The sequence below is a fragment of the Salvelinus sp. IW2-2015 genome, unplaced genomic scaffold, assembly GCF_002910315.2.
Source record: "Salvelinus sp. IW2-2015 unplaced genomic scaffold, ASM291031v2 Un_scaffold4496, whole genome shotgun sequence".
NCBI lineage: Eukaryota > Metazoa > Chordata > Actinopteri > Salmoniformes > Salmonidae > Salvelinus > Salvelinus sp. IW2-2015.
In genome coordinates, this window is record NW_019945766.1 from 16,388 (window position 1) to 28,675 (window position 12,288).

The following is a 12,288-nucleotide window of genomic DNA, read 5'->3' on the forward strand; positions in this document are numbered from 1 at the left end:
ATCCAACCCAACTCCATGTGTTGTCACTATCATGTATCCTACCATGACTATATCAAACCCAGCTCCATGTGTTGCCACTATCATGTATCCTACCATGACTATAACCAACCCAGCTCCATGTGTTGCCACTATCATGTATTCTTCTTAGCTGAAGCTTTGATCCAGTGGAATAAGCATTGAGGAGCAGGGAGGTTAAAGGTCACTTCAGGATACAGCTGTTACTCTACACTATCCCTAAATAATCCAGTAATGAGAGAAAATGTATAGAATATTTAGGGCTCTATAACATCTCTATCTATACATAACATCTCTATCAAATCCGTTTAAATTTTTTTCACCTAATTCCGTTTTTTTCTCAAATTCCATTTTCTCCGTTTAGTTTTTCCAGGTTTCTGACTTGTCTCTGTTTTTCTGTTTTTCTCTCTAAATCACACTGTTAATAGAAAAACAACAACATTGGATGTTCTAAGTCCACAACAATGGTGTCTCTGTAGCACACATGTGATTGCAGAGTCTGCTGAACAAATCACAACTGGATTGATGCAAATAGTCATGATATCATTCTGCCAGTTAAACATAGACTACTTTGTAGTTAACATTTAATTGACAATGTTTTTTGGGAAAGCTTGTCCATCAAACAGAAGATGGTTGTCATTAGCATCATTGCTAACAGCTACACATAGTGGTAGACAAATGCACTCAGACAGGGGCATTTCTGCGCTGTTTCCTCTTCAGAAAGTTGAAGGAAAATATAAATCACTTAGGCTAATTTAACGACGACTTACAGACAGTGAATACAGAATAACTATGACAAAAAAATTAATACAAATTATACCACCAACCAAAAGGGCACTTTAGAGACAGGAAGGGAAAGGATCATGTGCTCTACACAGGTAGAGTCCTATCTGTCCATGTTGCCTTTTGCAAAGTGGGCACTGCATCATGTGGCAACAGCAACACTCACCTAAATAGTCCATATGCCACTGGGTGAGAGAAGTTAGCATCGTATCGTTAGCATTGTCTCTAAAGGAATATTTCACATCAAATAGAGACTACTTAATTAAAGTTCATGAGAGAACACACATACTGCTCGAACACTTTTTTACAAAAATATAATTGTGCTTTTGGTCATTAAGCCACATTAAATCAAACTGTATAAAGCTGTATGTTTTCTATTTCAACACCTGCTCCTAAGCTGTACCTCAGTANCCGCGAGAGAATTCATCAGACACGCACTGGCTCGATAGCACCATCAGACACCACTGGACTCGATAGGCCATCAGACAGACTGGTTCCTCGATAGGACGACCATCAGACACCACTGGCCTCGATAGGACGATCAGACCCCACTGGCCTCGATAGCATCAAACGATTCCCGACACCACTGGATCTCGATAAGGAACATCAGACACCACTGGCCTCTTTGATAGCACCATCAGACACCACTGGCCTCGATAGGACATCAGACACCACTGGACTCGGTGGACCATAGACACCACTGGACTCGGTAGGACCATCCAGACACCACTGGACCTCGATAGGACCTCAGAACCACTGCCCTCGATAGCACGCTATCAGACACCACTGGACTCGGTAGGACCATCAGACACCACTGGAGGCTCGATAGGCACCATCAGACAACGCCACTGGCCTCGGAATAGCACCATCAGACACCACTGGACTCGGTAGGAACCATGCAGACACCACGGACTCGATAGGACAATCAGACACCACTGGCCTCGATAGCACAAATCAGACACCAATGGCCTCGATAGGACCTATCAGACAACCACTGGGATGCTCGGTAGGACCATATCAGACACCCACTGGACTCGATACGGACCATCAGACACCACTGGCTCGATAGCACCTCAGACACCACTGGACTCGGTAGCAGCCATTCATGACAATCCACTGACTCGATAGGACCATCAGACACCACTGGCCTCGGATAGACCAATCAGACACCACTGACTCGATAAGGACCATCAGACACCACTGGGCCTCGATATTCACCATCAGACACCACTTGGAACTCGATAGGGGACCATAAGACCCACTGGCTCGATAGCACCATCAGGCACCACTGGACTCGATTTAGGGACCATCAGACACCCACTGGCCTCGATAGGACCCATCAGACACCACTGGCCCTCGATAGTTGACGTCAGACAACCCCTGGCTCGATAGGACCATCCGACACCACTGGCCTCGCTAGGACCATCAAGACACCACTGGCCCTCGATAGGATCCATCAGACACCACTGGACTCGGCTGTTGGTGTTGTGTTCAGGAGCCTTTCAACATTTGTCACGGAACGTAAAGCCAATGCTTTTTCTCTCAACAAGGAGTGGACGCTGTGGAAAAGTTGTGCTGAAGTCCACAACACCACACAAACACACACACACACACGACAACACACACACGACACACACACACACACACACCACACACACACACACACACACACACACACACACACACACACACCCACAGCATTCACCACACACACATCTACACTACACACACACAGACCACTACCCACCGTTGTTTAATTTGGAAGAGCATTTTCCCCCATTAGACACTTGGGTCTGGTTGACGTATGCAGCGTCTCCTGGTTGGTGCCCCCTCCTGCACAAGCAGGCTGCGGGACGCATCTCGTTGAGGTTGATCAGCCGGAAGCAGGCCTCTCCTCAAAGTCTCTCGGGCTATTCACATCCACAGCAGTCGCACTGGGAGGACACAGAGGGTTGAGGTTCAAATTCCCGCAGGAATCACATACAGATACTGAATGAAAAAAAAAAAAATCCCCGTGCACGTTTAAGTGGCTTTGGTTAAAGTGTCTGTCACAGTAAAAGTATTGTATAGATCTACCAAGATCAGGGTTGGGTTCATTCCATTCGAAGTCCAGTACATTCTGGACGTGACCCGGTTGGAATGGAATTGACCTCAAACTTACCGTGTATTGGGCCTTACGCTGTTTCATTGACGGTCGTTCCAGGTACCAGTTGAGACGTCCGTATTCGTTGTAGCCCTGATAGTGTGTCTTCAGCTCTTAGTGGAAGAACTCTCTGGTCAGCTAACACAGGAACACGGAGGAGGACGTTAATATTAGTACTATATGGTCAGCAGGTACTAGAAGTACTGTACGTAGTGATAACAAGGAAAGTGGTTGTAGTGATACCACAGGAACAGAGGTTGTAGTGATAACAGAAGCAGTGGTTTGTAGTGATAGACATGATACAGGAACAGTGGTTTGTAGTGATTAACAGGAACATGTGGTTGTAGGCTGATAACAGGAACAGTGGTTGTAGTATATACATGATAACAGGAACACGTGTTGAGTGATAAAGTGGAACAGTGGTTGTAGTGATACAAGGAACAGAGGCTTGTAGTGAATAACAGCGAACAGAGGTTGTAGTGATAACAGGAAACAGTGGTTGTAGTGATAACCATGAAACAGTGGTTGTCAGTGATAACTGATAAAGGAACAGTGGTTTTGTGTGATTAACAGGAACAGTGGTTGTCATGATAACAGGTACAGTGGTTGTGTGGATTCATGATAACAAGGAACAGTGGTTTGTAGTGCTAAAGGCCAGTGGGTTTGTAAATGGATATAACACGGAACAGTGGTTGTAGTGTACAATGATAACAGGAACAAGTGGTTTTTGCTCAAATGATAACACGGAACAGTGGTTGGTCCAGTGATAAACAGGCCAGTGGTTTGTAGTATGAATAACGGAAATTGCTGCAATAACAGGAACAGTGGTTTGTAGTGGATTAACAGTAGTCCACGTGGTTGTATGATAACAGGAACAGTGGTTGTAGGATACGTGATAACAGGAACAGTGGTTGTCATGATACACAGGAACAGGTGTTGTAGTGAATAACAGGAACAGTGGTTGGTATGATAACAGAAATGTGGTTGTCAATGATAACAGGAACAGTCTGGTTGTCATGATACAGGATACAGTGGTTTGTATGGATAAAGGAACAGTGGTTGTTAGTGATAACAGGAACAGTGGTTGTCATGATAACAGGAAACAGTGGTTGTCCAGATGATAACAGGAACAGTTGGTTGGTTATGAAACAGGAAACAGTGGGTTTGTATGATAACCAACAGAGTGTAGTATCGGACAGGTGGGTTGTGTGGTTCAGGAATAGAGTTAGGATATCAGAAAGTGGGTTGTCATATAAAGGAAAAGTGGTTGTATAACAAGTGGTTGCATATAACGGAACAGTGGTTGTCATGATAACCAGGAACAGTGGTTGTCATGATAACAGGACATGGTTGTCCACTGATAAAGGAACAGTGGGTTGTCAAGAATAAAGGAACAGTGGTTGTAGTGAATAACCGGGAACAGTGGGTTCGTCATGATACACGGAAACAGTGGTTTGGTTAGACAGTGTTTCATGATACACGGAACCTGTTGTTTTCATACGGAGTGGTTTGTCATGAATTAACAAGGAACCAGTGGGTTTGTCATGATAAACAGGATCCAGTGGGGTGTCCATGATAAACAGGAACAGTGGTTGTTATGATAAAGGAACAGGTGGTTGGTCATGATAACAGGACAGTGTCTATGACAGAATGTTTGTCATGGAATTAACAGGAACAAAGTTGTTTTTGTATGAAACAGGAAGCATTTGGTTATGAATAAGACGTGTGTCAGAAAGAAGGGTCATTGTCAAGAAATGTTTTTGTTGTGATCAAAGATGGGTCAATATACAGGAACAGTGGTTGTAGTATAGGACTGCATACAGGTTTAAACAGCGAATGGTTGTCATGAAGACATGGTTGATTAAGAACAGTGTTGTTTAATACAGAATGGTTGTCATGATAACAGGACAAGTTTGTAGTGATAACAAGGAACAGTGGTTGTCATGATAAACAGGACCACAGTGGTTGTAGTGATAACAGGAACACGTGGTTGTCATGATAACAGGGACAGTGGTTGTAGTGATAACAGGAAGTGGTTTGTCATTATAACAGGAACAGTGGTTGTCAGTGATAACAGGAAGCAGTGTTGTAGTGAACAGATACTAAGGATGTTGTCCATTGATAACAGGAACAGTGGTTGTAGTGATACAGGAAGTTGTCGATAGGGTGGTGTTATGATACAGGAAAGTGGTTTGTCAGATAAACAGGAACAGTGGTTTGTCATGATAAGAGGAAGCAGTGGTTGTCATGACATAACAGTGGTTAGAAACAGGATGGTTGTCATGATAACAGGTAACAGTGGTTGTTATATACAGGACTGTTATATACAGGAACAGTGGGTTGTCATGATAACCAGGAAATGGTGAGACGAAGTGGTTGTATGATAACAGAACAGTGGTTGTCATGATAACAGGAAACAAGTGTAGTGTAAGAATGTGCGTATAGACATGGAGATAACAGGAACAGTGTTTGTCATGATAAAGGACAAGTGGTTGTGTGATAAACAGGAACAGTGGTTGTATATGATAACAGGAACAGTGGTTGTTCATGAATAAAGGAACAGTGGTTGTCAGTGATAACAGGAAACAGTCGGTTGTCAATGATTTAAAGAACAGTTGGTTGTCATAGACTGGTATATCACAGGAACAGTGGTTGTCATTGATATACAGGAAAGTGGTTTGTCGTGATAACAGAACAGTGGTTAGTCATGGATAACAAGGAAACGTCGGGGGGGTTTTTTGTCATGATAACATGACAGTGGGTAATGTAACAGTGGTTGTACGATGATAACAGGACAGAGTGGTTGTATGATAACAGGAACAGTGGTTTGTCAATGATAAAGGACAGTGTGTTGTCATTACAGGAAGTGTAGACAGGTAACAGTGGTTGTAAGTGATAAGAGGACAGTGGTTGTCATGATAACAGGAAACAGTTTGGTTCAGGAAGTGTGCTATAACAGGGACAGTGGTCTGATAACAGGAACAGTGGTTGTCATGATAACAGGAACAGTGTTGGTCTGATAACAGGAACAAGTGGTTGTCATGATAACAGGAACAGTGGTTGTATGATAACAGGAACAGTGGTTTGTATGATAACAGGAAAGTGGGTTGTCATGATAACAGGAACAGTAGGTTGTCATGATAACAGGTAACAGTGGTTATGTAAGTGATAAAGGAACAGTGGTTTGTCATGATACAGAACAGTGGGTTGTATGATACAGGAACGTGTTTATGATAAGCAGGAACAGAGGTTGTAGTGATAACGGCACAGTGTTGGTTAGTGATAACAGGAACAGTGGGTTGTCATGATAACTAGGCACAGTGGTTGTAGTGGATAACAGGAACAGGTGGCTTGTCATGATAAAGGAAGCATGGGTTGTCAGATAACAGGAACAGGTGGTTGTCATGATTAACCAGGAACAGTGGTTGTCCGTGATAAAGGAAACAGTGGTTGTCATGATAACAGGAACAGTGGTTGTCAATGATAACAGGAACAGTGGTTGTCATGATTCACAAGGAAAGTGGTTGTAGTGATAACAAGGAACAGTTGGTTGGTTCGAATGATAACAGGAACAGTGGTTGTCATGATAACAGGAAGCAGTGGTTTGTCATGAATAACAGGAAAGTGGTTGTCATGATAACAGGAACCAGTGGTTTGTCATGATAACAGGAACAGTGGGTTGTCATGATACACAGGAATCGTGGTTGTATGATAACAGGAAACAAGTGGTTGTCATGATAACGGAACAGTGGGTTGTCATGAAACAGGAACAGTGTTCGTACATCACAGTGGATGGTCAGGGGTCTCGGTACTCACATGCTTCCCGGAATTGAAACGGCCAGGATGGCTGCAGACAACTCTGCCATAGAAAGATTAACAGGATGAGCATGAAGAACTGCAGGGACAAATGGGGGAGAGGGAGAGAGAGAGGGGGGGGGGTAGAGGGAAAGGAGAGAGAAGGAGACAGATAAAGGTGAGAGGGAGAGAGAGAGAGAGAGGGGGGGGTTGGGGTAGAGTTGAAAGGAGAGCGAAGGAGACAGATATAAGGGGAGAGGGAGAGAGAGAGGAGAGGGGGGGGTAGAGGGAAAGGAGAGAGAAGGAGACAGATAAGGGAGAGGGAGAGAGAGAGAGAGAGGGGGGGGTAGAGGGAAGGAGAGAGAAGGAGACAGACACAGGTGAAGAGAGAGAGAAGAGAGAGGGGGGGGGGGTAGAGGGAAAGGAAGAGAGAAGGAGACAGACACAGGGAGAGAGAGTAACAGAGAGTGAGTGTTAGGAAAAGTGAGTGTGTGTCACTAAAAATCATAATCTGACAGAGCCCACTCAACATTAACTATGCATGAGGCCCTGCTACATGGACGGCTACAGGATGAAATATTCTCTCTGTTTTACTACGGCTTATTTATTTTCTATCTCAGGCCACAACGACACATCCCCCCCAAAAATACATGACCAAAGATACACTATATATACTGTATAGAACGAACAGACAAACATCCACACACATACACACACATCCGCCCCCGACACACGCCAACAGCCACCCTCCCACCCATCACAGTTGACTTACAAAGAGAAGCAGACATTTGTTCTCCCGGATGGCTCCGCAGCAGCCCAGGAAGCCCAGGAGGAAGAGCATCGCCCCCATGGCCAGGATGATGTACACCCCAGTGAAGAGCAGAGGGTTGGCTGCTACGATCTCCCTGAAGCCTGTAGGGTCCACCAGCACCCACACACCCACACCCAGGAGGAAGGAGCCTCCCAGCTGGGACAGAGAGGGAGGGGGGGAGAGAGAGGGAGGGGGGACAGAGAGGGAGGGGGGACAGAGAGAGGGTTTAGTTTAGGATTAGTGCTATCCGGTATCCTTGGGATAGTTTTGATATTAGCCCCTCTGATTACAATGAAGAGCAAAACGTGCTGCTCTGTTCTCTGCCTGCTGCAGTTTTTGTAGGTCCTTCTTTGCAGCACCTGACTCTAACCCTAACCCTAACCCGAACCTTAACCCTAACCTAACCTTAACCTTAACCCTTACCTAACCTTAACCCCTACTCTAACCGCAACCATAACCCTAACCTTAACCCCTACTCTAACCTTAACCATAACCCTTACCTAACCCTAACCATTATCTAACCCTAACCTTAACCCTTACCTAACCCTAACCTTAACCTTAACCCTTACCTAACACTAACCATAACCCTTACCTAACCCTAACCTTAACCCCTATTCTATTAACCCTTACCTAACCATAACCTTAACCCCTACTCTAACCCTAACCTTAACCCTTACCTAACCTTAACCCTTGCCTAACCCTAACCTTAACCACAACCCCTACTCTACTCTACCCTAACCATAACCCTTACATAACCCTAACCTTAACCCTTTAAATGTCAACCTGAATGGGGTGACGTCAGAGTTGGGACGTCCCAAGGATCCCAGATAGCACAGACTATTAGTTTGGTTTATATGCACATAATTCATTACAGTTAATGGAAGAAAGAGAACACAGGTGGGAAACCATTAAGACAGGCCAATGAAAACCTCACCAAAGAGGGAGGGAGAAGGGGATGGGGAGGGATGGGGAGGGATGGGGGAGAAGGATGGGGGAGAGGGATGGGGAGAGGATGGAGGGAGAGGGATGGAGGGAGAGGGATGGGGATGGAGGGAGAGGGATGGAGGAGAGGGGATGGAGGGGAGAGGGATGGGAGAGGGATGGGGAGAGGGATGGAGGAGAGGGATGGAGGGAGAGGATGGGAGAGGGATGGAGGAGAGGGATGGAGGGAGAGGGATTGAGGGAGAGGGATGGGGAGAGGGATGGAGGAGGAGGGGTGGAGGGAGAGGGATGGAGGGAGGGAGGAGGGAGAGGAGGAGGGGGATGGAGGAGGAGGATGGAGGAGAGGGGGGGAGGGAGGGAGGGAGGGAGAGGGAGGGAGGGAGGGAGAGGGAGGGGATGGAGGGAGAGGGAGAGGGGATGGGGAGAGGAGGATGGGGAGAGGAGGGAGGGGAGGGAGGGAGGGAGGGAGGGAGGAGGAGGAGGGAGGAGGGAGGAGGGAGGGAGGGAGGAGGGGAGGAGGAGAGGAGGGAGGAGAGGGGGAGTGGAGGGAGAGGGATGGGGGAGAGGGATGGAGGAGAGGAGTGGGAGAGGGATGGAGGAGAGGGATGGGAGAGGGAGGAGGGAGAGGATGAGGGAGAGGGATGGGGAGAGGGATGGAGGGAGAGGGATTGGAGGAGGAGGGAGGAGGAGAGATGGAGGAGAGGGATGGAGGAGAGGATGGGGGAGAGGGATGGGGAGGGATGGAGGAGAGGATGGGGAGAGGGATGGGGAGAGGGGATGGAGGGAGAGGGATGGAGGGAGAGGGATGGGGAGAGGGATAGGAGGGAGGAGGGATGGAGGAGAGGATGGGGAGAGGGATGGGGAGAGGGATGGAGGGAGAGGGATGTAGGGAGAGGGATGGAGGGAGGATGGAGGGAGAGGGAGGAGGGAAGGGATGTAGGGAGAGGGATGGAGGGAGAGGGAGGGAGGGAGAGGGATGGGGGAGAGGGATGGGAGAGGAGGATGGGGGAGAGGATGGAGGGGAGAGGGGATGGGGGAGAGGGATGGGGGAGAGGATGGGGAGAGGGATGGGGAGAGGGATGGGGAGAGGTGATGGATAGGATGGATGGAGAGGGATGGAGGGGAGAGGGATGGAGGGAGAGGATGTAGGGAGAGGGATGGAGGGAGAGGAGGGAGGAGGGAGGGATGGCGGGAATAATATGAACCTATTGATTCGAAGAATATTAACTTATAATATAGGTTATAAATATAGGTTATAATATAGGTTATAATATAACTTATAATATAGGTTATAATATAGGTTATAATATAGGTTATAATATAGGTTATAATATAGGTTATAATAAACTTATAATATAGTGTATTAATATAACTTATAATATAGGATATATAACTTATAATATAGGTTATAATATAATTATAATATAGGTTATAATATAGGTATAATATAGGTTATAATATAACTTATAATATAGTTATAATATAATTATAATATAACTTATAATATTAGTAATATAAGGTTATAATATAGGTTATAATATATATATTAATATAGGTATAATAAGGTTATGAATATAACTTATAATATAGGTTATAATATAACTTATTAGTATAGGTTATAAATAACTTATAATATAGGTATAATATAGTTATAATAAGAATATAATATAGTATAATATAGGTATATAATTATAAACTTATAATATAGGTTATAATTAACCTATAATATAGGTTATAATATAATTATCAATAATAGGTTAAATATAGGATATACTTATAATATAGGTTATAATATAACTTATAATATAGGTTATTAATATAACTTATAATATAGGTTATTAATATACTTATAATAATAGCTAGTAATTATAACTTATAATAGTATATATAGGTTATAATATAACTTATAATATAGGGTTAATAACATGATAGGTTATATATAACTTATCAATATAGGTTATAATATAACTTATAATATAGGTTATAATATAACTTATAAATATGAGGTCAACTGTCGTACCACATCAGCATCCAAACTATACGCTTGTTTTACTCCAATGTTTGTAAACAAAGAAAATGTAAACAAACACTATCTAGCATTTGAGAGTGGTTATATGTCTCCAGCCTCATCCTGTAACGATTTCCTTCTTCTTCTGACGAGGAGTATGAAGGATCGGACCAAAATGCAGCGTGGTAAGTGTCCATGTTAATATTTAATTTTAACTCAGAACACTAAAACAAAATAGCAAACATAGACCAACATGAAACAGTTCTGTCTGGTGCAGACACAGAGACAGAAAACAACTACCCACAAAACACAGGTGGGAACAGGCTACCTAAGTATGATTCTCAATCAGAGACAACGATAGACAGCTGCCTCTGATTGGGAACCATACCCGGCCAAACACATAGAAATACAAAACAAGGACAACATAGAACACAAGACATAGAATGCCCACCGAAACTCACACCCTGACCAACCAAAATAGAGACATAAAAAGGATCTCTAAGGTCAGGGCGTGACACATCCCTCAGATATTTTTAACGAAACAGATAATGGTTGCATTTAGGTGAGGACATTTGCGAAAGGCTACATATTGTTGAAACATGAACATACTGTATAAACTCTCCCCTAGCCAAAATAAAAACATGAAATAGTTAACCATTGAGGATGAAAGGAAGGAGAGAGAGAGAGAGAGAGCTGAGAAGGAGGAATGAGGGGAGCCAGAAAGGTAAAAGACTGACTGTCTTCTAGTCTTCATGCCTCAGCAGGGGGTTGGGTTAAGTCCTATAACGTAGGTCAGTGGGGGTGCTTCAGCTACCTCTCAGCCTTTTCTCTACCTCTCAAAGTGAATCCCCCCTTCCCTCTTCCCCCTCTTCATCCCTCCCCCCCTCATCCTCCCTCTATCACTAAACCACTATCTGCTTTCCCAGTGGGTGACTCTCCATTGATTAAGTAAAAGGGGGATATTGAGGTGGAGGGGAGGGGAGGGGGGTAGAGATAGGAGCCTCACACATTCACTTCTAATACCATCTCTTCCTCCCGGGAAATAATTGCGTTTCTTCGATGAATGTCACATTTAAAAAAATAAAAAATAAAAATTGGGTTAAATGTTATAGCTATAGAGGCAATTTATTTTGGATGCACGGAGGTTTAGAGAGTCCATGTTGTTGCCTCGTGGGGAGGATCTGTTCGTCTGAGAATGGAAAGGATGACAAATGATTCTCAAGCCTGAGACCAAATCTGCCATGCGCAATAATGATGCTTCAATGTGATTGCTTCAATCGCATCAAATGGGTAGAGTACTGTTAAGAATGACGTGTGTACTATATAGGGAGAAAAGTGCACCAGGAGAATACTTACGAAGATGAGGAAGTTGAAGACGAACATGAGGTATTTGATGCAGCTCAGACAGTCTCCGTCCATGGCTGTCCCTCTCGCTGAGGCCTCCCCGGACCCCTGACAGACAGAGAAAACACACAGAAACAGGTTAGGTTAATGAGTTATGCCAATGCCTGCACACAACACAGGTACAGACCAGTCAGTCAAACAAGATTTCATGATTATTATTTGACCATGCTTGTCACTTATGAACATTTTGAACATCTTGCATGTTCTGTTATAATCTCCACCCGGCATCAGCCAGAAGAGGACTGGCCACCCCTCATAGCCTGGTTCCTCTCTAGGTTTCTTCCTAGGTTTTGGCCTTTCTAGGGAGTTTTTCCTAGCCACCGTGCTTCTACACCTGCATTACTAGCTGTTTGGGGTTTTAGGCTGGGTGTCTGTACAGCACTTCGA

The 12,288-nt window shown here is 44.5% G+C and overlaps 1 protein-coding gene across 1 annotated transcript; it reads right to left on the minus strand.

Moving 5' to 3' along the window:
• Positions 1-6,729: 6,729 nt before the first annotated feature.
• Positions 6,730-11,971, minus strand: LOC112077375 (tetraspanin-18B). Its single transcript, XM_024143895.2, has 3 exons — positions 11,854-11,971; positions 7,509-7,703; positions 6,730-6,836 (listed from the first exon to the last, which is right to left on the minus strand). The coding sequence occupies exons 1-3, from the start codon at positions 11,914-11,916 to the stop codon at positions 6,738-6,740; spliced, it is 357 nt and encodes a 118-aa protein (XP_023999663.1). The 5' UTR covers positions 11,917-11,971; the 3' UTR covers positions 6,730-6,737.
• Positions 11,972-12,288: the final 317 nt, after the last annotated feature.

Bases quoted from the DNA above. Each gene is read 5' to 3' on its own strand.
- LOC112077375 (XM_024143895.2), bottom strand. From the start codon at position 11,916: ATGGACGGAGACTGTCTGAGCTGCATCAAATACCTCATGTTCGTCTTC. The intron at 7,704-11,853 runs GTAAGTATTCTC...TCTCTGTCCCAG, and splicing joins TCTTCAACTTCCTCATCTTC to CTGGGAGGCTCCTTCCTCCT. The intron at 6,837-7,508 runs GTAAGTCAACTG...TTGTCCCTGCAG, and splicing joins ACAAATGTCTGCTTCTCTTT to TTCTTCATGCTCATCCTGTT.